At 58.9% G+C, this 21422-nt stretch overlaps 2 protein-coding genes across 2 annotated transcripts; both read left to right on the plus strand.

Moving 5' to 3' along the window:
* The first annotated feature begins 427 nt into the window (after window positions 1-427).
* LOC135892950 (cytochrome P450 2G1-like) lies at window positions 428-8120 on the plus strand. Its single transcript, XM_065420723.1, has 9 exons — window positions 428-607; window positions 1455-1617; window positions 2151-2300; window positions 2465-2625; window positions 3631-3807; window positions 5594-5735; window positions 6447-6634; window positions 6923-7064; window positions 7852-8120. Exons 1-9 carry the CDS (start codon window positions 428-430, stop codon window positions 8118-8120), a joined length of 1572 nt encoding a protein of 523 aa, XP_065276795.1.
* A 2208-nt stretch (window positions 8121-10328) lies between these two features.
* LOC135892954 (cytochrome P450 2B4-like) lies at window positions 10329-20381 on the plus strand. Its single transcript, XM_065420728.1, has 9 exons — window positions 10329-10508; window positions 11575-11737; window positions 12512-12661; window positions 13558-13718; window positions 14631-14807; window positions 15622-15763; window positions 17269-17456; window positions 18516-18657; window positions 20200-20381. The coding sequence occupies exons 1-9, from the start codon at window positions 10329-10331 to the stop codon at window positions 20379-20381; spliced, it is 1485 nt and encodes a 494-aa protein (XP_065276800.1).
* The last annotated feature ends 1041 nt before the right edge of the window (window positions 20382-21422 follow it).

Below are 21422 nucleotides of genomic sequence, written 5' to 3' on the forward strand. Positions count from 1 at the left end.
TGGGGCTTTCAACACAAGACCTTCCCTCAGTCCCCTTATCGGGGGAATGGACGACCCAAAGCCGTAACCTGGCTGGATCGCCCGGCGGTTGAGTCCTCCAAGCACCCACCATGGCTTTGGTCTGATCCAAACCCGTTCTCGGCTGCGCCCATGTTTGAACAACGCCAGCGGCCCCAGATAAGAACCGTATGCACCCGATGCACGTTACAACCCCTCCTGGGTAAATACCGCCCAGCCGGCCTGAAACCAGCCAGTATAAAGCCTGGGATCCCCGGGCTGCCGGGACGCCTCCGCCGAGCAGCTCGGCTGCTTCTCATAGATCCTACAGCCAGAGCGGGATTATTTTGATCATCCAGTCGGACTTCCCGCAGAACGCGGGCCAGAGACCTCTCTGGTTGACGTCCGCGACACACAACCGCAGGACCCGATGGGGGGCGGATACATAACCACACTTCTGCTGCTGGTCTGTATTTCCGGCCTGATCTACCTCCTTGTGCGCAGACCAAGGTCCCAAAGAAGCCACCTTCCCCCCGGCCCCGCTCCCCTGCCTTTCCTGGGCAACGCGCTACAGCTGAAAGCTGAGGGGATGGTGAATTCGCTCAGGGAGGTAGGTCCCGTCTGCCTGCATCCCGCGTTTGCTCTTCCCAGGGAGCGGTTAGGAGCCTGCTACTGCGACTGTGAAAGGAATCCTAGCATGCTTCACCGCCACCGGGAACCATTCCCGCACGAGGATAAGGGTTTGCTGCGGTATCCTCGGCTCAAATTCTCTCCCTTGTGCTGCTGGGCAGCATGGCCTCTTGATTTATTCCCCCCCTTATTACGTAGGCCTGGGAGCCCCAAACAACGCTCACGACCCCGGTGCGTTAGGCGCTGTACGTCCATATAGCGCGGAACACCGGGCGACGGATGCAGTCTGCCCCAGAGGTCGCCGCATCTCAGCTTTGTGCGCTGTTGCACAGGCTCGGGCGCGAGGCGTGGGTGGATATTTGGGGCCAAGGAGAGTTTAGGGGCTGGGTGGGGTGAGCGAGCGAGGGGGAGGACACGGGGCGGTGGCTTGTATAGATAAATAACCGTGAAAGGATTTTTGCACGGTTCACTAGCCGAGCCGGGCGGTGGCTGCACGAACAGGGTGTGAGCGAGAAAGCCGATCGATACGCTCAGCGACTGCAAACCAGGGGCATCACTTCAGAAAAATGCGGAGGGGGCGGGCGGGAATTTGTGTCGGCGTGTAGAACTTGACATGGGATTCGATTATAGCCTGCAAAGTCTGGCCAGGGAAGAGTGCAAAACCCGGCGCGTGCAGGCCTAGGAAAAGCTGGGCATGGGGGCAAAGCAAGGTCCGGGAGGGGGGCAACTGCCCCCCTGCCCCATAGCAAATCACGCCCCTGCAACAGACTAGCGCCTGGAGACGGATTCAGCTCTCAATTCCGCCCCCGCCCTGGTTTCTACCGCAGCTCCGGGACAAGTATGGCCCAGTCTTCACGGTTCATCTGGGCCCCCGGCGGGTCGTGGTCCTGTGGGGGTACGAGGCCGTGAAGGAGGCCCTCGAGGATCGAGCCGACGAGTTCAGCGGGAGAGGGAGGCTGGCGGCCTTCGAGGAGGTTGTCCAGGGGTTTGGTGAGTTCTGCAGGCCACATATAAGGCGTGTGGTCTGATGGCTGGGAGCCAGGACTCCTGGGTTCTCTCCCCGGCTCTGGGAGGGGAGTGGGGTCCAGTGGTTGGAGGAGGTGGGAGCTGGGAGCTAGGACTCCTGGGTTCTCTCCCCAGCTCTGGGAGGGGAGTGGGGTCTAGTGGTTGGAGGAGGTGGGGGCTGGGAGCCAGGACTCCTGGGTTCCATTCCCAGCTCTGGGAGGGGAGTGGGGTCTGGTGGTTAGAGCAGGGGGCCTGGGAGCCAGGACTCCTGGGTTCTGTCCCTGGTTCTGCCACTGACTCAGTGAGCCAGCTTGGGCAAGTCCACCGCTGTCTTCTTTCCCCCAGCTACAGACCCACACGCACGGCGCACCTTGGCGTGCCAGCAATGGGCGGGGTTCTCACCAGCGCTCTGCACAGGCAGCGCTGCCCACACCCCTCCAGGCTGGCCAGTCACCGCGCTCCCGGTTCCCTTTCCTGTGCCCTTGACGGGACGCTTCGCACAATCCTCCGATCCCCAGGGCTGCTCTTCGCCAATGGGGAGCGGTGGCGGCAGCTGCGCCGGTTCTCCCTCGCCGCGCTGCAGGACTTCGGCCCAGGGCAGCGGAGTGTGGAGGAGCAGATCCAGGAGGAGGCCCAGCGCCTGGTGGAGGAGTTCAGGAAAACCAAGGGTTCGTCTATTTCTGGGTTCCTCTGTCCGGCCGGGTCGGGGAGCAGCTGCAGGGGTTCCCTGTTCATGCCCTGCCCTGTGCCCCTCCCTGCTGGAAGCCGTCAGACGTTCTGGTACCAAAGCCGCTGGACGGGCTGAATGTCCCATCCCCTCTTCTCCTTCCAGGTTCGCCCTTCGACCCCACCTTCTTCCTGAGCCGCTCGGCCTCCAGCGTCATCTGCTCCATCGTCTTCGGCCAGCGCTTCGATTACGCGGACGAGAGCTTCCTCGACTTGCTGGCCAAGACTAACCAGGTCTTCGTGCGGCTGAGCTCCACCTGGGGACAGGTGAGCGGCCCAGGAGCCAGGGATAGGACCCAGAGCTCCCAGACACCCCCTGGAGGAGGATCCCCAGGGGGCCACCCTGGCCCCCTTTATCCTGCAGGAGTGGGGCAGAGAAGCCTGAGAATCAGCCCCACAGACTCCTAGACGTGGGGCTGGAAGGGACCTCAAGAGGTCACCGAGTCCAGCTCCCTGCGCTCAGGCAGGACCAAGTCAACCTAGATCGACCCCGACGGGCGTCTCCCCAACTCGTTGTTAAAAACCGCCAGTGTCGGGGATTCCACAGCCCCCTACGTCACCTGTTCTCAACTCCCCGGAGAGTTGGAAAGTTTTTCCTAATCTCTAACCGAAAACTCCCTTGCTGCAGATCAAACCCTTTACTACTTTTCCTACCCTCAGTGTATCACTGGCCTCTTTCATAGAGTCATAGGGTTAGAAGGGACTGCAAGCCGGGGGCACCGGGGGGGCGATGGCCCCATCCCTTTTAAATAAGGGCGAGCGATGAGGGGGAGGGGCAGAGAGGAGCGAGTGGGGGCGGGGTCTGGAGGGGGGAAGAGGCGGTGTGGGAGAATGAGAGGAAACAGGAAATATACAAGGAGATCAGACTAGAGAGTAATCTTCTGGCCTTGAAACCTCTGAAACGCTGGCGCTCGAGAGAAGCCGAGTTTGGAATGTCACACGTGCGTCCCCCTGGTTTTCTCTGCCCTATATATTATGTTCACGACACACCAACAGAGAGGTTGGATAAAAACATCAAACACTCTTGGGGGAAGGTTGCAATGTAACCCTGTTTTGGAGAATTTGGAATGATAACACACGAGAACCCAGAAACAGAGAGAGACAAAACAGGCTGCTCTTCAAGCACCGAGGCACAGCTCACCCCACCCTCTCCAGGCGGTCTGTGATTAGTCGCTTCCCTGTAGAGCCACATGCCTGCCAGCAGGACTAGGAAACCCCGGAGCATTTAAAGCTGCCCCATTTTAACACCGTTTTCCATACCCCACTCTACAGCTCTACGAGATGTTTTCCTGGGTCATGCGCTTCCTTCCAGGAGCCCACAAACAGATCTTCCGAGACCTGGAGGACATCAACAGCTTCATCTTGGAGAGGATCAAAGCGAACCAGGCATCTCTGGACCGTGATAACCCGCGGGATTTCATCGACTGCTTCCTCCTCCAGATGGAAAAGGTCTGGACAGAGAGAAGCTAAGACGGACGGACGAGGCCCCAGTGTCCTTTGTTTCACACGTACGGTTCAGGCATCGCCCCGTACTTCAGGGAATCAAAGCAAGTTTTTAAACTCCCCTTTGTCCTGATGCCCACAAAACACCTGACCACTGTTCGGCCGCTTGTGTGCTGGAACCGCGGCCTATCACGCTGGCCCGCATGGCCTCGGGGTTCCCTGTGTCCCCGGTGTGCTCTCTTGCCTGATCCTGAGATCTGAAGCTCTTTGGGCAGCATCTTTTTGTTCTGTCTTTGTACACCACCGAGCACAATGGGGCCTGACCCACGACTAGGGCTTGCTAGCGCTATGGTAACACAAGTGAATAATTAATTAGTAAATATCTGAGTCCATCCACGATACCTTAGCACCTCCATGACCTCTGAGTGCTTCCATGGAAACCTACATTCTCCACGGTCTTAGTGCCTCCATGGAAACCTAGAATCTCCATGGAAACCTAGAATCTCCATGGAAGCCTAGAATCTCCATGGTCTCTTAGTGCCGTCATGGAAACCTAGAATCTCTATGGAAACCTACAATCTCCACGGAAACCTAGAATCTCCATGGTCTCTTAGTGCCGCCATGGAAACCTAGAATCTCCATGGAAACCTAGAATCTCCACAGTCTCTTAGTGCCGCCATGGAAACCTAGAATCTCCATGGAAACCTAGAATCTCCATGGTCTCCTAGAGCTGATGTGGGTACTGTAACCCGCTCGGGCTCAGACACCCAGCTTTAGGGATGCAAACCTTGATTTGAACCAAAAACATTTCTTGTGGTTAACAACTACTATTAGGGCAGTAAATAGGCAAAATAAATCAATAACTATAATGATCAGTTACCGTCTTCTGGGGCATAGGCGGGTCGGGATGGATTGTTCCTACGATGCTCCAAATACCCCTTTATATTTTAGCACATATGTACCCCCCCACCCACGTATTCATTATCCTTCTCCCCGTCGCCATTAAGCGTTATATATCTTCCAATCAGCATCAAACCCAGCGACGCCCACACAGCATACATCACACCCATCTACGAGATTAGCCATTTCACTGGTTAATTATCAGCACGCCTACAACCCAGAGAGAGCCACCACATCACGGATTGGCTGCTTGGCGCAGGGTTATTTTTCCCTTCTCTGCTTTCCTGTTCTTGTCCTTCATGGCACTTTCTTGTTTATCTCAACTTCTTCTTCTGGCCCCGGGCTGGGAGGGCCCCTCGTATAAACACACCAGTATCAGTTATTTAGCAAGCAACTCACTCAGTTTTTCCTCGGGTCCCTCCTGTGGTTTTAACAGACATTTATTTCCCCTCCTAGCCCATAAACAAGTCCCTGTGGAAATACTCATCAAACCTTAAGACACATGGTGACTTCCCGCAGGCTTGGGCATGACCATTATTGTTCCTACGTAACCCATACATTTCAGCTCTCCAACAGGGCCTCCATAGTCACCTAGACTCTCCTTGGTCCCTTATTGCCTCCATGGTAGCCTGGCGCCTCCACGGTAACCTGGCAACTCCATGGTAACCTGGCAACTCCATGGTAACCTGGCACCTTGTGGCATCCAAGGGGCTGGGGGCATCAGCTCAGTCTCTCACCCCATCTGTCAAATGACTGTTCAAAGGGGCAGTGGCCTACGGGGTTGGGGATGGATCCAAAGGCCACTGAACTCCATGGAGCTATGCTGACTTGCACCAGTTGAGGATCTGTCCCTACCCGGTGATAACCCACATATCCGCCTCTGCTTTCCAAGGAAATTCTGAACCCTGCCACGGAATTCCACCTCAGGAACTTGGTCCTGACGGCGTTCAACCTGTTCTTCGTTGGCACCGAGCCCGTCAGCTCCACCCTGCGCTACGGACTCCTCGTCCTGCTGAAACACCCGGAGGTAGAAGGTAATTGAGTGGGCGGGAAGCTGGTAATTAGGTTGCAAGCTTGGAATGAATGGGCCAGATCCCCAGCTAGCGTCAACGGGCCTCGCTCCCATGTCTCCGGTGGAGCTGAGGATCCCGCCTGAGTGGGTGGTAACTTTTGGCCCCATCTGGAGTATTCCGACGTGGAAGGAGTTTGATGGTTCTCAGCCCCGTTCCCCTTACCCATACGTTAGCATCCTCCACCCTTCCCAAGGGTCCCTCCGGGTCATACCTTGGCCAGGAGCTAGAGAGCCAGAAAGAACCGCAGGGTCTGTCTGCTCCAGCATCCTGAGCAGACAATCCCCCGTGTCGTCACCCCGCTCTTCTCCACGGTGAGGGACCCAATGGGCGTCACTGGCTGGTTGACCCCCGGAGGGACACGTTGGGCTGCGTTATCCTGGCTTCTCTGAACGTGGGGGCCGTGCCCCTCACCCCAGGGGCGTCAGATCTGCAGCTGGCGTACCTCGTCTCCGCTGACCTCCCTGGAGCCACCCCGATGCACACGTCTTCTCTGGACCGAAGCTGCCTGGCCAATGGGGTGACCCTCGAGACCACCCCGCAGGCCCCGGGCCGTGCTGCAAAGCAGGCTCTTGGACTGGCCAGGAACAAAGCCCTTCCATTCCCCGGCCCACGATGGGGCGTCCTGGCGTCTCCAGCCGTGCCGTGTTCTATGTCCCACTCGCCTCTCTCTAGAGAAGATGACCCAGGAGATTGACCGGGTGATCGGGCGTAGCCGCGTGCCGGCGGTGGAGGACCGGAGCCGCATGCCCTACACCGACGCCGTCATCCATGAGATCCAGAGGTTCAGCGACGTTATTCCCATGAACCTCCCGCACGCCCTGACCCGGGACACCCACTTCAGGGGATACGCCATTCCCAAGGTAACAGCTCGCGATGTCTGTACGGGGCCGGATTCCCTTCCCCCCTCCGCGCCCCCCGAATGTCAGCCTGGAGTAACTCCACTGGAGCCAGCGTTACACCGATCTCAATCCGGGGTAAGCGAGCGGAATTGTCGCCAATCACGTCATGCAAAGCAAGATTGGGATCATTAGACCCATTTTGCAGAGAGGGAGACTGAGTCAGGGGCCGCTCCAGGGTTAGAACCCAGGAGTCCTGATGCCTCATCCCCCCCCGCTCTACCCATTGCCTCTCCTCCTCTCTGCTGCCAGGGCACGGAGGTGTTCCCGGTGCTGAGCTCTGTGCTGCGGGACCCCAGCCGCTTCAGGGACCCCGAGAGATTCGACCCCGGGCGCTTCCTTGACGAGCAGGGTCGCTTCAAGGCGAACGAGGCCTTCATGCCGTTCTCCACAGGTACAGAGCTGGGAGGGCGAAGGGGACGTCGCACGAGCCCGGCGGCCCCCCAGCTGCGGCTTCTGAGACACGGGCAAGGCGCCCCTCCTGGGCAAATACAGAATAACATGCTTCCTTCTAACCCATTTCAGTTACAGGTTAGCTGATGCAGGAAGGTTCGTATTCAGTTCCCATAGCAGTAAGAAAGTGTGAGCCCCGTCGTGCCAGGCGCTGCCCAGACCCCGACCGAGATCAGGGCCCCGTCATGCCAGGCGCTGCCCAGACCCCGACCGAGATCAGGGCCCCGTCGCGCCGGGCGCCGCCCAGACCCCAACCAAGATCAGGGCCCCGTCGGGCCTGGCGCCACCCAGACCCCAGCCGAGATCAGGGCCCCGTCGGGCCTGGCGCCACCCAGACCCCAGCCGAGATCAGGGCCCCGTCGCGCCGGGCGCCGCCCAGACCCCAGCCGAGATCAGGGATGTGCTTAGCTGCCTCACTCAGGGGGGTGGATTTTCCCCGCCCCCGAGCGCCGGAGCTGGGTCGGTCTCATTGTCCGGCGCAGACCAGCCCGAAGTTACGAACACACCTTCTTTTCTGTCTGAGGCCATGCCGCAAAGCCAGGAGCAGAACCCCGCTCTCCCTGCCTCCCCAGGCTGCTGCTCCCTTCGCCTACCCCGCTAGCTCTCCGCCGGTTCCCTGCCAGGCTCCTCTCCCCGCCCGCAACCTGGGAGGGCGAGGTGGTAGCGATTTGCTATAAAGATAGCCAGGGTGGGGCGTGGTTAATTTCACCCCTCGTTTTCCTCCCTAGGGAAGCGAAGCTGCGTGGGCCAGGAGTTGGCCAGAATGGAGCTGTTCATCTTCCTGACCGCCATCCTGCAGAACTTCACCCTAAAGTCCCCTGTCCCCCCGCGAGACATCGACCTCACGCTGCGCGGCGGCGGCTTTGCCCACGTACCTCCCTCCTACCAGCTCTGTGCGGTGCCGCGCGGCGGAGGGACCCACGCGGAGGAGGAGCTGCCCAAAGATCGTCCGCAGGGGACAGCGGGGGCCTCGAAAGGGCCAAACCCAGCAACGTAAAGACAGACTCGCCGCTTCTTGGACTTGAGTTGCCGGCCAAAATGCAGGGCCTGGGGGGCTGTTCCCGTGGGGAGGAGCAGTGGGAGAGAGGAATCCGGTAGTTCTTCGATGCTCCGTTTATTTGCAAAGTACCAAGCCCCGTCTCCCCGAACACAGCAGGAATCAAACAATGGGGGGGGGGGGGTGTTCTTCGCTCAGGGTTCCACGCTGCTTTGCAGACAGCTCTCCCCTTCCCCGGGCCCCGCCCCTGTTCCAGCCAGGGTCCCCCCGTTCTACCCCCGCTGCGGCCCCAAGACTGGAGACGCTCTGTCCCCCGCCACAGCCCCAGGCCACAGCGGGGAGTGAGAGCAACTCCAGTCCCAGGGCCGCAGCGGGGGGCCGGGTGCTGGGGCTTCCTCTGCCGGGGACAGGGTCAGGGGGCACCGGGGGCTTCCCTCACTGCCGTGCCTGCCCGGCGCTGCTGCTGGAGAGCGGGGTCGGGGCCTGGGGGCTTTCCCCGCTCAGCCAGGGCTCTGGCCCCCCAGTTGGCCGGGGCCCCTGGGCACGGGCCCCAGAGGCCCAGTGGCTAATCCACCACTGCTTCCCCCCATCCACTAGGCCAGCAACCCTACCAAAGACGCAAATTAGACAGAGGTTAATGGGGTTACAACCACTCCGACCCTCAATCCAGCTCATTTTGCTTAGCACCCAGCAGGCCTCTGATCGATATCAAACCTTCCCTCTCTTCCACATGCCCCAGCCTGCGACTCCGCGGGGGAGAGAATTTGCTCACCCAATGACAGCGCCACGCTCAGCCGGGATCCGGGCACATCTGCTGCCGATGGCCCCCGGGACCGAGCGAGGGTGGAACCGTGCGCCAGAGAGACGGGCAGCCGCTGTTAGCAGAACGGTTTGCTCGCAGGGTCGCCGAGTGACTAGAGGGCTGGGCTTCGGGAGACCTGCTTCCCCGCTCCGTGCCTCAGTTTCCCCACCTGTAAAATGAGGCTAATCATTCTGAACGGCTGTGAAATCAATAAAAAGCCATTCTGAAGTGGTGTCTTTTCAAATAACTCGCGCATTGCGGGCTGTCAGCCTGGGGGGCCGCGGACACGGAGTAAGGCCCGGCCGGGAACCGGAAGCAGCAGCTGGCCGTTTGTACCCTCTAGATTCAGAGCGGGACCCCTGTGGTCAGCACAGCTAAGGGAGAAAGGTCGTCTGGCCCCCAGCCCAGGAACTGATCCTCGTGCTAGTGATTAAGTAGCACTGGGGGGGCTATTTTCAACGAACTCCCCCCCCCCCCCGCCCCCGTCAGAAAATGCTGATTCGTCAAAACGAAACCGTTCCAGGGCAATGTCTGTTTCTGTGACGCTTTCCTCAGGGCCGGGAGGGACTCGCTGGTCAAAGCCAGAGCCAGAAGTGAGCCCCTGCAACAGCCACTAGCTCAGGACCCGGACTCAGACAGAGCTCGGATTTACCCCTGGGGCTCCTAGGTCCCATGTGCGGGCCCCAGAGCTCTGGGGTAGCAAGAGGGGCTCTCCCCGGTGATTTCCCGTGAACAGTTTCCAAAGGCCTGTTTTCATCCCGCCGCGGCGCGAAGACGAGTGTTGAAACCTCCCCCCCCTCACGCGGTGAAATTCCCGCTTTCCGGCCAGCCTGGTCCCGCGGCGACGGTCCCTAGCTCGCTGGTACCGGCGGGGGCCAGAACGGGCTGAGTGCTCGGCACGATTCTCTAGCCGGGCAAGGCCGGGAGCCACCCGGCCTGGTTATTTAGCCCCGCTAGTTTTTAACACTCTCCATTCCCAGGCACCCGGGATTTCTATCCAGAACCTACCACGGACAGTCTCTTTATACAGCGGGTACTGCTGTCTGAACCCCACACACACACACGATTGGAAAATTACAATGAAAATAAAATAAAAATTGTTGAAATTTTCAGTGGAAAAATGCAACTTTTCATCAACAAATATTTCCCCCCAGTTTTGGGGGAGGGGTCTGACAAAACAAGCTTTTTGGGGGGATGCAGATGCCTGGTGCCGTCATGTCTGTCCAGTGCAAACGCCAGTTCTCCTGTGAGGAAAGTTTCCAGCCAGCCCCGCGTGCGAGGCCCGTGTGGCTCCAGGCCCCTGGGGCTGGGAATCGACGCCGTCTCTGATCCCTTCAGTTCCTGCTCCTGGTCGAACTCCACCCAGGGGTGTGTACATATCGCTTCCTCTTCCTCCTTCCCGCACCATGGATCTCTGGCCCGGCTTCACCTTCCCGCTGATCCTGCTCACGGCCTTCTTGCTTTTTCTGCTGTGGAGGGGGCACCAGGCCGGGCAGAGGAGCCTGCCCCCGGGCCCACGCCCGCTGCCCCTCCTGGGCAACTTGCCGCAGTTGTGGGGACCGTCGTTGTTACGCTCTCTGCTGGGGGTGAGTTCAGTTCCCGAGTGATTTCTTGCCCTCCGCCCCAAGGAGCAGGAGCCGTCGGGCTCGTGGTGGCAGAGGGAGACACAACCCCGACTCCAGGGACTCGCTCTCAGGATCTCTGCCTGGCGCGTCGGGGGCCAGCAGAGGGGGAGGCCGCCCCCAGCTCTTCCTAGGACGAACCGCACGGAGCTGGGGGGCAGCAGCTCCTCCCGAATCCGGCCTAACAGGCAAAGGGCCAAGCCACCCTGTCCTGCCGCCTCCCTGCACCCGACTGGGCCGCGAGGCAGGAGATTCCTACAGGCCAAATGCTTGATTCGGCTCCCGGGCATGTGCAGATCTGTAGCTGGGGTAACTAGAGCTGGCCCCAGGCGTGTCCTTTCGGAGGCCGTGATGGGACAGACGCCCGAATGATTTTGGCTACAGACCAGCCCTTACGGCTAAGAGCTCATCTGCTTGGCCATGTTGAATACGCAGCCGGGAACGGGCTGCTTCCCTCGCTGGGGGGGATATGTTCCCGGGCAGCGTAGTCCCGTTGAGGCTCGGCACACCCAGGAAACGCGGCGCTGGCTGAATGAATCCCACAGCGCAGTCCATGGTGGGTGAGTTACCCGAGGCCGGGGTGGGTCGGTGGGACGGGCACCGGGCTGGCGAGCACAAGCTCTAACCCAGAGCGGATCCGAAGCATGTTCCTCGGTTTGGTTGGGGTTTCTCCACCTCGTGGAAAATTTCAACCTTTTGTCAAAAAGTGAAAACTTCTGGGACGTTGGCAAGTAAAAACCAAACGTTTCCAGCCCCACCCATCCGGGCTTCACCAAGCTGCACATTTGTGTTTGGTTGAAAACAACCAGGGAAAATAACATTTCGGGGGAAGTTTTTCAACCAGCCCAGTGCGTGGCCGTGGATGAACCAGTTTGCTTTGGTGCCTCAGTTTCCCTGTCTCTAGAACAGGGTCGGTGATAATGCTCACCCGCCCGCTGCCATCTGGGGTTAATTAGCTAAACGTCGGCCCAGCGCATGCACGTGTAGGAGACCCGAGTATCCGAACGTAACATCCGCTTCCCCTCTGCAGCTCCGAGACAAGTACGGCCCAGTGTTCACCATCTACTTGGGGGCGCAGCGGGCCGTGGTGCTGTGGGGTTACGAGGCGGTGAAGGAAGCCCTGGTGGACCAAGCGGAGGAGTTTGGTGGCCGAGAGGGGTTAGCTCTTGTGAACAGGACCAGCAAGGGCAATGGTGAGGAACAGTCTGGTTCACGGCGTCACAGCAGCTCAGGTCGGGAATCAGCGTCCTGGGACGCTGACGGAAAACCCCAAACACACCCAGCCCCGGACCAAAGCAACCCCAAGGGGAAATTCACACCTTTGAAAAACCCAAATCACACCCTCACCCCCCAGCAGAGGTTTCACCCCACAAAGCAGCCTCAACACAGAGCCTGGAGTCCACTGGGGGCTTTGCTCCCGCTCTCGATTTCCCCAGGGGAGCGCTCAGGCACTCTCCTTGCGGGTGTCAGGGACGGAGAGACAGACGGAAGGGGGTGTGCAGAGACAGACAGAAAACCTGCGATTCTCCCCGACTGAGTCTGGGCCAGCCCCAAGCATTCAAAAATTCATGAGCCAGCTGCCAAAAAACCCTGAGGGTTTTTTAAAAGCCAAATCACCGGCTATTTAAAAATAACGAATGTCAGGTCCTTTTCTTTCACCTCCTGTTTCCTGAGTCTCCAGGGGTCACCTTTTCAAGCTTTTACCCCCACACCCATTAGGGGTAGGAACTTCTTTAAATAAAAGCTGAGGTTCTCAGCTATCACGGGACTCCAGGAGCTGGGGCTTTAAGGAAAAACTCCCAAAGCCACGAGAAACGGCAGCGCGGCGTTTTACCCACGATCTCTTGTAGAAGAACTTTTCTCCGCAGTGATCGGTGGGGGGAGCTCATTTCCGGCGCGGGGCTGAGACTCGAGCCCCGTTCGCTCGGAGGCGCATGCCCAGGGAGTGCCTTTCTGTCTGTGCCCAGGGCTTTTCTTCAGCAACGGGGAGACGTGGCGCCAGATGCGCCGGTTTGCCCTCAGCACCCTGAGGAATTTCGGGATGGGGAAGAGGAGCATCGAGGAGCGGATCCAGGAGGAAGTCCAGTACCTGCTGGAGGAGTTCAGGAAGACAGAAGGTATCCTGGCTTTGGTATTTTCAAAGAACTAGGGTTGGTCCAACGTGGGTGTCTCCCACTGTCCCCCCCGTTCCTTGTCCCATGACTCCAGACTCCCGGGAATTCCCACCTCCTTTTTCCTGTGTTCTTACTCAAGCTGGGGGGTTCCCAAGGGAAAATTTTGACCGTAAAATATCCATTCAAAATGATGCTGCAGGGCCTCATGGGAATTGTAGTTCGGGTACCTCATGTTCCCATTCTCCTCTACAGCCTGGGCAATCTGGCCAGACTACCTCTCCCACGATGCATCACTTTCTCCCCTCTTGGTGGGGGGGCATGTGTCAAAGCCGTGGTGCATCAAGGGAGATGTAGTCCCGTGAGAGAGCCAGGCCAAGAGAAGAGAACAGAACGGAAGCATGAGGCACCTGGACTACACATCCCAGGAGTAGGGTGACCAGATATCCCGTTTTTAAAGGGACAGTCCCGTTTTGGGGGGATTTTTCTTATATAGGCGCCTATTGCCCCCCACCCCCGTCCCGTTTTTTCACAGTTGCTCTCTGGGCACCCTACGCAGGAGGCACTGGGGCTTCAGGAGTGGGGGAGGCACCGCCCAAGCAGAGACTCAGGGCCTGGTGCTGACACAAGCCATGTGCGCCTCCCCCGCTGCAGCAGCACTGGGGCTGCTCTAAGTTACGCCCCTGCTGCCATGGCCATGCCACGGGCCGGGGTGGGATCTCCGGAGTGCAGACCCGCTCCAGCCGTGCCCCTGGCATTTGAGGCTGGCGTGGAGGAGGCTCTCCACGGCCGTGTGCCCAGGCTCTCCGCGCTGGGCGGGGGGGCTTTCTCTGCTCCTCCAGCCCCATTGCGCCGGTGGGACCGAGCCCCACGACTAAGCAGCTCTCGGACCTGGCCGCCAGGGATGCCCTTGGACCCCGCCTTCATGCTGCGGCGCTCCGTCTCCAACGTCATCTGCTCCGTGGTCTTCGGGGCGCGGTTCAACTACGAGGATGAGGAGTTCCAGACGCTGCTCGGCCTGATCCAGGCGAACTTCCGGCGCGTGGACACCGTCTGGGTGCAGGTAAGAGCCCCTGCGGGGTGGGTTAGCGAGGCCCGGCCGGGCAGGCCCTTTGCATCCCACCTGTGACCTCCCCCCAGGTGGGTCGTCAGCAGGGACTGGATCAGAGAGCTCCAGCCCCAGAGCACAGGCCGCTCTGCCGGTTGAACTAAAGGAGCAGCTCCCTCGGCTGGTAGCGGTAGTAGTGTGTATCCGCTCTGTGGACCAGCCAATAGAGGGCGAAAGGACACATAGAGGGGGAAAGGTCTTTGCTGCCCAGACCCCGGCCGAGATTAGGGCCCCGTCACGCCGGGCGCCGCCCAGACCCCGGCCGAGATCAGGGCCCCGTCGCGCCGGGCGCCGCCCAGACCCCGGCCGAGATCAGGGCCCCGTCGCGCCGGGCGCCGCCCAGACCCCAATCGAGATCTAATCCTGTCCTCCAACCCCTCCCAGCTGGGTGTCACCGCAGATTTTCCAAGCACGCCCTACGCTGCATTATCCCGGTCATTAACGACTCGCCCAGCATCAAACAGGAACTGAACCCCACTGGCCTGAGCATGCACCAGCCCCTGCCCCCCCCCCCCCGTCCTCCTGCCCTGGAGCCGTGGGCAGATGCCCAGATACACAGGCCCTGGCTTGAGCCATCCCAACTCGCTCCGCTTGCTTTGGAGTTTAGGGGTCACTGATTAATCACTTCCCCCCCCAGGCCTAAGGGGTGCGTAGCCCCCTCCCCGCCCCGACAGGGCCTAGGTGCTGCTTAACCACTTCCCCCAGGCCCCACTTAACACCCCCCAGGCCTAGGCATGGCTGAAGGGGGACCTCAGCAGTGCCCTAGGCCTGGTACTAAGCCCTCTGCTCCGGGGGGTTGGGGGATCTCGCCCCCCGCGCGAGGGAATCGCTTGGCACCCACTGCGACCCCTTCGTTACATCCGGCAGCTCTACAACCTCTTCCCCGCCGTCATGAACCACCTGCCCGGCCCTCACAACCGGCTCTTCGAGAACTTTGAGGAGCAGAAGCGCTACGTGGCCGGGGTCGTCCGGAAGCACAAAGAGACCCTGGACCCGTCCTCCCCGCGGGACTACACAGACGCCTTCCTCATCCGGATGCAACAGGTCAGGGCCGTTAGCGGCGGCGACGGCTGGCCTGGCGCTCACTGGCTGGCACTCCTCGGCTCATTGACTGCAAGGCCAGAGGATCCTAGTGTGATCATCTAGTCTGACCTCCTGTGTAAACCAGGCCTGGTTTGGTTAAACCAGATTAGCCCAACTGGGCTGAAGCCCCCGTGTAGACACATTGATTCTGGTTTAGCTTCCACCTGTTCCTATCACTAGGGCTGGTTGGGAATTCAGCGAGAAAAACATTTGATCGTTGAGAAATGCCAATTCGGCAAAACCGAATCATTCCACAGGAAAGGGTCGGTTTCAAGGAATTTCTCGATGTAGAAAAAATTTTAAGGTTCAAAACTGTCCATATGCCCCATTTCCAAATGAAAATTTTCAGTTTTCCAGCTGAACGTGACTTTTTGTTTTGAAATTCGAGCGGAGTACAAAATATTTATTAGTTTAAAAAAAAAAAAAAAACGCTCAAAATTGAAGCAAAACGACCCGTTTTAGTCAGATTTTCAATTCCCGAAAACATTCCAAATTCTGACATTCGGGACAGGGGGAAAAAAATGTCCAAAATCTCGACCATTTTCACAAGACAGGAAAACTGCTTCCCAGCAAGATCTAGAACGGGCTCGGGTGACCCTCACCCAAAGAGAGCCTGGCTGAAACCAACATCAGAACATCTGCATTTATCCAGCGTTAGCAGAATATCCACCTTGCTAGTCCACCCTCCCAGCGCATGAAATCCGAGCGCTCGAGAAAGCCGCAGTTCTGCCCTGCAAGGGACTCACAACCTCTCCTCTGCACCCCTTGTCTCTAGGAGGAAAACCATCCGGACACCAAATTCCACCACGAAAATTTGATCCTCTCGGCACTGGATTTATTCTTCGCGGGCACGGAAACCACCAGCACCTCGCTGAGATACGGGCTGCTGATTCTGCTGAAGTATCCTCCCGTCACAGGTCTCTACTAGATCTGTCCAGGGGCGCCGGCTGAGCACTTCACAAACAGCCCCCACCCAGCAACCCGAGGAAACTAAATCGCCTCCCCGGGGAACCCTGCATCGGCAGCACTTTCCCCATCCAAGCACCTGTCCAGGAGGTTAAAACAAAGAAAACTTTATCCCTAGGTTCCAAGGCCAGAAGGGACCCCGACGGCCCTGGAACGCCCCAGAGAGAACCCCTCTGAACTGGAGCCAAGCTTTTAGAGAAACAAGCAATCTTGGCTGGAAAATGGCCAGTGATGGAGAACTCCCCAGCCTTTGGGAAGACGTTCCGCCCGCTAATGGCCCTGCCTTAAAAACTTCCACCAAATTTCCAGTCTGATTTTGTTGAGCTTCAGCGGGTGGGAGGAGCGGGGGGTGGGGGTGGGGGGTGGACAGACAAAAACTTGGGAAAACCAGCAATTAATTAAATCAACAGCACCTGTTAGGTAAGATCCACCCCAGGGTAACTCGACCTTCCACCTCATCTACAGTTGTGAGTAGAGATTGAGGCAATGTGCTCTAGCACTAGCCGCATCCCTTCTCCGCTGTGCCCCACTTCCCGTTTGTTATCCAAGGCTGGCAGGGTGCAAACCACAGGCAGGTCCATCTCTGGCCCCTACAGGAAGGGCTACTTTGGGGGCTCAGACCCTGCACAAAGCCCTTGCATACAGCAACCAATGCACGTTCATTACCCTGCTCTTTCTCTCCTTTGGGTCTTGCCCAGATTCTACTTACCCACCCACACCAGACTATTATTTTAGTTATGGTAACCCCTCACCCTAGCCACATTCAGTGCAGTTCTCTTGTCCTTTCATTTCCCAGCTGGGATAAACATGTTTGATTATCCCCAGAATTAAAACTTAACTGATTTTTGACCAACTTGCCCCAAACTGTCACATGAGTGAAATGCAAATGAGGCTTGGCCCATTTGTCCCCACGCTCACCAGCAGATGGCAGCAGAGAGCTCCCGCTCTACCGAGCCTCGGTCCACCTGGTGTTCTCAAGCAGCTCCGGGCCGCTCTTCTCCCTGTTCACCAACAGGTGTCAATAGCGAGCGCCCTATTCTCCAGGGCACCAAAACACACCCCCAGAGAGGAGGAACCCAGCGCTGCCCAGACACTGCCCCCAAAGAATTTCCAGTCCAACTAGCTAAAGGAAGGAAGCCAAGGCCTGGAGATTTGTCACAGCTCACCCAGGAATCGAACCTACCACTCCTGACTCCAGTCTGGCTCGCCTAAGCACAAAGCCATGCCGCCAGTCCTTTAGGGACTCACTTATCCCTTCTCTGTGGCTGTATTATGCAGGGCTAGCTGGGACTTGAACCTCGCTCACCTGAGCATTCGCCCATTGCCATCACCGTAAGACCAGCCTTGAATAGCGTTGCCGGGCTGACACTTGAGAAATGCCAGCACATCAGGAGAAGGGAATGGCAGGAAAAGTGACCTTTGCCCGGCTCATCTCTTAACTCTTTCGTTTGTACAGAAAGAATTCAGGAGGAGATTGAGCGAGTCATCGGCCAGGACCGCGTGCCGTGCATGGAGGACAGGTCCAAGATGCCCTACACCGACGCTGTGATCCATGAGATTCAGAGGTTCGCGGACATCATTCCTCTGGGCGTTCCCCACTCGGTGACACGGGACACCCAGTTCAGGGGATACGCCATCCCTAAGGTACGCATGACATGGATCCCCTTCGTCCAAAACCCGAGCTGGGCGTCTTCAAGATAGAACGGGGCGGAGCCGGGATCTTTCAGTTCTTGGGTCTTTTCAAAAAGCCGGGGGGAAAAATTGTTTCAGGCTGGACCGAAAATGAACCATTTTTGCATTTTTGCAGAGAACAGAAGAGTAAAAAAAGAAAAAGGAAATTGTTTCCGGTCGAAGGAAAGGTTTTGTCTCACTCTCGCCCGTTTTTAGATGTTGACATTTATTTTTGTAATAACAGGACATTTTGAAATGAAAAGTGGGCTCCAACTGAAAAAAACAACCCATTTCGTTTCAGAACTATTCCACGAAACAGAGTTTTCCCCCCAGAGAGACCAATCTGGCACAAAGGCCACGAATTCCTGAACCGTTTCAGTGTCGCCGTAGCTGCGTTTTTCACCAAACAAAGTTTCAGACGAAAAGGGTCGGGCGGCTGCCGCTCTATCCTCGTGGGGCCCCGTTCCCCAACGCCCTGCCCCCGGCGTTGGCGGCTGCGCTTGTGCAAGGGAGCTGTTGGATTGGAATGATCCGCCTGGTGCACCAACCTTGCACGGGGTAGAAATGACAGCACGAGGCCTCGTGTGACTTGCTGGCAAAGCTGGTTTTGCTGCCCTCTAGCGGCTGGTCCCCTCAAGAATAGCTGCTGCTGGTTTGAGAATGAGGCTGAAAGTCACTGGTTCAAACCCTGCTAACGACCGCTGTCGGGGGTTGTTACCGTGACACTGGCCTGGTTTAACGAGAGGGGCGTTATTTATAGCACAGCCAAGCCATGGGGCTAAGGATCCTTCCTGTGGTTATGTAGACTGTAGCTCGCTGGGTCAGGACCGTCTCTTGCTCTGAGTCTGTGCAGCGCCCGGCACAAGGGGGCTGCAGGAAGGGCCCATGAGAAGGCCTCAAGCCCAGCCCTGAGGAGGACCAAATACCTCTGGGGAGGCAGGCGCTGTCCATCTCTAGGGAAGGCCCATAAGCATCCGTGCTCTTGGATCTGGAGCCGTTTCCGCTAAGCCGGGTCCGAACTCTCCCCTCCAGGGCACGGCCGTCTTTCCCGTCTTGCATTCCGTCCTGCACGACCCCGCGCAGTTCGAAGACCCGGAGACCTTCGACCCCGGGCATTTCCTGGACGAGGCGGGTGGATTTCAGAAGAACGCGGCGTTCATGGCCTTCTCCGCAGGTCAGTTCTGGGCTCCCTTTAGCAGCTGCGTTCGCAGGGCGCCCGCCCGGGGGCAAAAGCAGAGCTCCGTCTCCCGGCGGTGCAGTGCCATGCGCGCCGGAAACGACGCTGCCCGAGGCCGCCAGCATAGATCCTGCCCCCGTGCACAGGCCTAGACACCCACAACGGCCTCTTTCGAGGACTTCCATGGGGCGTAGGGCTTGCGTCGGCCCCCTGTGCTGGGTGAACACCAGCAAATGAGCGAGGGCTCGGCGGGATGTGTGATGCGGGTGGCAATGTGGGATTTTTGAAGGACGGGGTCTCCTTGTCTCCCCAGCCCCCTCCAGACTCCAAGCCGGGGAGATGTTCCCTCAGGTCAGTCCCTGCTGGTTCTTCATACAGCAAAACCCACTGCCCCGGGGGCTGAGCAAGGGTCGCAATTCCCGTGCTCCTGGGAAGCACCCAACGGTTTCAGAGCCGGGCTCCTCGCCCTGGCATCGGAGCACCTCCTCTGTCCATTAGCTGGGCAAATTGAAGTCCCCGGGGCACTCCCTGGAGTCCTTGGCGTGTGTGTGGGAAGCTGAACCCAGGTGTGGTCAGGACGGGGCATTAAACCCCCTTGTGCACCACACAGCCTGGAGCTGCTGGGTCCAGGTGTCACTTACAGCAACCTCAGGGCTGCTCTAATTCATGATCCGTCCCCTATGGGCCCTTCAGGGCAGGGAATAGCCACAGCGCAGCATGCTCCAGCCACACCCCCGATCCGCCCCCTATGGGCCCTACGGGGCAGGAATAGCCGCAGTGTAGCATGCTCCAGCCACATCCCCAATCCGCCCCCTATGCCACAGCACAGTGCACTCTGACCACGCCCCCAATCTGCCCCCTATGGGCCCTATGGGGCAGGGAATAGCCCCAGCGCAGCGCACTCCGGCCACGCCCCCGATCCGCCCCCTGTGGGTCCTTGGGGGCAGGGAATAGCCACAGCGCAGCGCACTCTGACCACGTCCCCAATCTGCCCCCTATGGGCCCTATGGGGCAGGGAATAGCCCCAGCGCAGCGCACTCTGACCACACCCCCAATCCACCCCCTATGGGCCCTGCAGGGCAGGGAATAGCCACAGCGCAGCGCACTCCGGCCACGCCCCCGATCCGCCCCCTGTGGGTCCTTGGGGGCAGGGAATAGCCACAGCGCAGCGCACTCTGACCACGTCCCCAATCTGCCCCCTATGGGCCCTATGGGGCAGGGAATAGCCCCAGCGCAGCGCACTCTGACCACACCCCCAATCCACCCCCTATGGGCCCTGCAGGGCAGGGAATAGCCCCAGTGCAGCGCACTCCGGCCACGCTCCGATCCACCCCATATGCTGGCGGCTGTGCAGGGTGGGTGCAGGGCCGCTATGCCAGCGCCACACGGGGCAGGGAGGCCCCTGCTTGGGGGGATTCTGAGGGAGCCATTCCTACCAGAGGGGCCTGGGAATTGGGCCCCGGGGATGTGCATCCGCAATCTTCTTTACAGGGGGATACGCAAAGCCCCCAAGCAAATAACGCCCGTGGCTCTTTGCAGGGAAGCGGGCGTGTCCCGGCGAGGGCCTGGCCCGCATGGAGCTCTTCCTCTTCTTCACCTCCATCCTGCAGCGCTTCACCCTCCGCTCGCCCACCCGCCCGCAGGACCTTGACATCACCCCCGAGTACCACGGCTTCGGCAAGGTGCCGCGCGGGTATCAGCTGCAGCTCATCCCCCGCTGAACGCCAGCAGCCGTGCCACGGCGGCCAGGCCCAGTTCCCCGTCGGCCTGCACCTCGCACAGCGCGTTACACTGGTGCAAAACACTATCGGGGCCAGGCAGGAGCATTGTGCACATGAGAAAACCAGGAGCATGACTGTGGAGGATCCCGCGTGGGTGTGTGAGCCCAGCTCTGTGTGTGTGTGTGTGTGTCCCTGCTGGGGGGGCCGGGAGGGCCGAACCCTGTGTGTGTGTGTGTGTGTACTGCCCCCTGCTGCAGGGACTGAACCCTGCTCTGCGTGTGCGTGTCTGTGTCTGTGTCCTGGCAGGGGGGGCTGATGTGTGTGTGTGTGAGAGAGACACTGCCCCCTGCTGGAGGGACTGAGCCCTGCTCTGCTTGTGTGTGTGTGTGTGTGTGTGTGTGTGTCTGTATTCCCTGCTGGGAGGGGCAGGGGGGTTGTGCCCTGAGTGTGTGTGTGTGTGTGTGTGTACTGCCCCCTGCTGGAGGGACTGAGCCCTGCTCTGCGTGTGTGTGTGTGTGTGTGTGTGTGCAAGGCACACTAGATACACTCGCCGTGTCCGTGGTCTGTCTGAAACCGACTCCCCTTTGGCAAAGAGAAGCGGTTGAAATACAATCCAGTTTCCTTGTGCTCCGAGTGTCTTTTTACCTCTTCAGAGGGGCACCGTGTTTGTCTGTATCAGCAAAAACAAGGAGACTGACAAATGTATTTGGGCCTCAGCTCTCGTGGGCTAAACCCACTTCAGCGGCTGCCTGGAGTGGAGCATACAGTAGGCAGGGCCGGGTCCAGGGTTTTTGCCGCAGCGCAAAAAAAAAAAAGCCGCGATCTCAATCGTGATCTGCGGTGGCAATTCGGCGGGAGGTCCTTCACTCCGAGCAGGAGTGAGGGACCGTCCGCCGAATTGCCGCCGAACAGCTGGACGTGCCGCCCCCCTCCGGAGTGGCCGCCCCAAGCCCCTGCTTGGCAAGGTGGTGCCTGGAGCCGGCCCTGACAGTAGGAAGAGCTATATATATACACAGAGAACATGAACAAGTGGGGGTTGCA

The sequence above is a fragment of the Emys orbicularis genome, chromosome 21 (genome assembly GCF_028017835.1).
Source record: "Emys orbicularis isolate rEmyOrb1 chromosome 21, rEmyOrb1.hap1, whole genome shotgun sequence".
NCBI classification, from domain to species: domain Eukaryota; kingdom Metazoa; phylum Chordata; order Testudines; family Emydidae; genus Emys; species Emys orbicularis.

Excerpts from the sequence above, each read along its gene's own strand:
- LOC135892954 (XM_065420728.1), top strand. The coding sequence starts at position 10,329 with ATGGATCTCTGGCCCGGCTTCACCTTCCCGCTGATCCTGCTCACGGCC. Across the intron at positions 10,509-11,574 it reads TGTTACGCTCTCTGCTGGGG|CTCCGAGACAAGTACGGCCC; the intron begins GTGAGTTCAGTT and ends TCCCCTCTGCAG. Across the intron at positions 11,738-12,511 it reads CAGGACCAGCAAGGGCAATG|GGCTTTTCTTCAGCAACGGG; the intron begins GTGAGGAACAGT and ends GTCTGTGCCCAG.
- LOC135892950 (XM_065420723.1), top strand. The coding sequence starts at position 428 with ATGGGGGGCGGATACATAACCACACTTCTGCTGCTGGTCTGTATTTCC. Across the intron at positions 2,301-2,464 it reads GGAGTTCAGGAAAACCAAGG|GTTCGCCCTTCGACCCCACC; the intron begins GTTCGTCTATTT and ends TTCTCCTTCCAG. Across the intron at positions 3,808-5,593 it reads TCCTCCTCCAGATGGAAAAG|GAAATTCTGAACCCTGCCAC; the intron begins GTCTGGACAGAG and ends CTGCTTTCCAAG.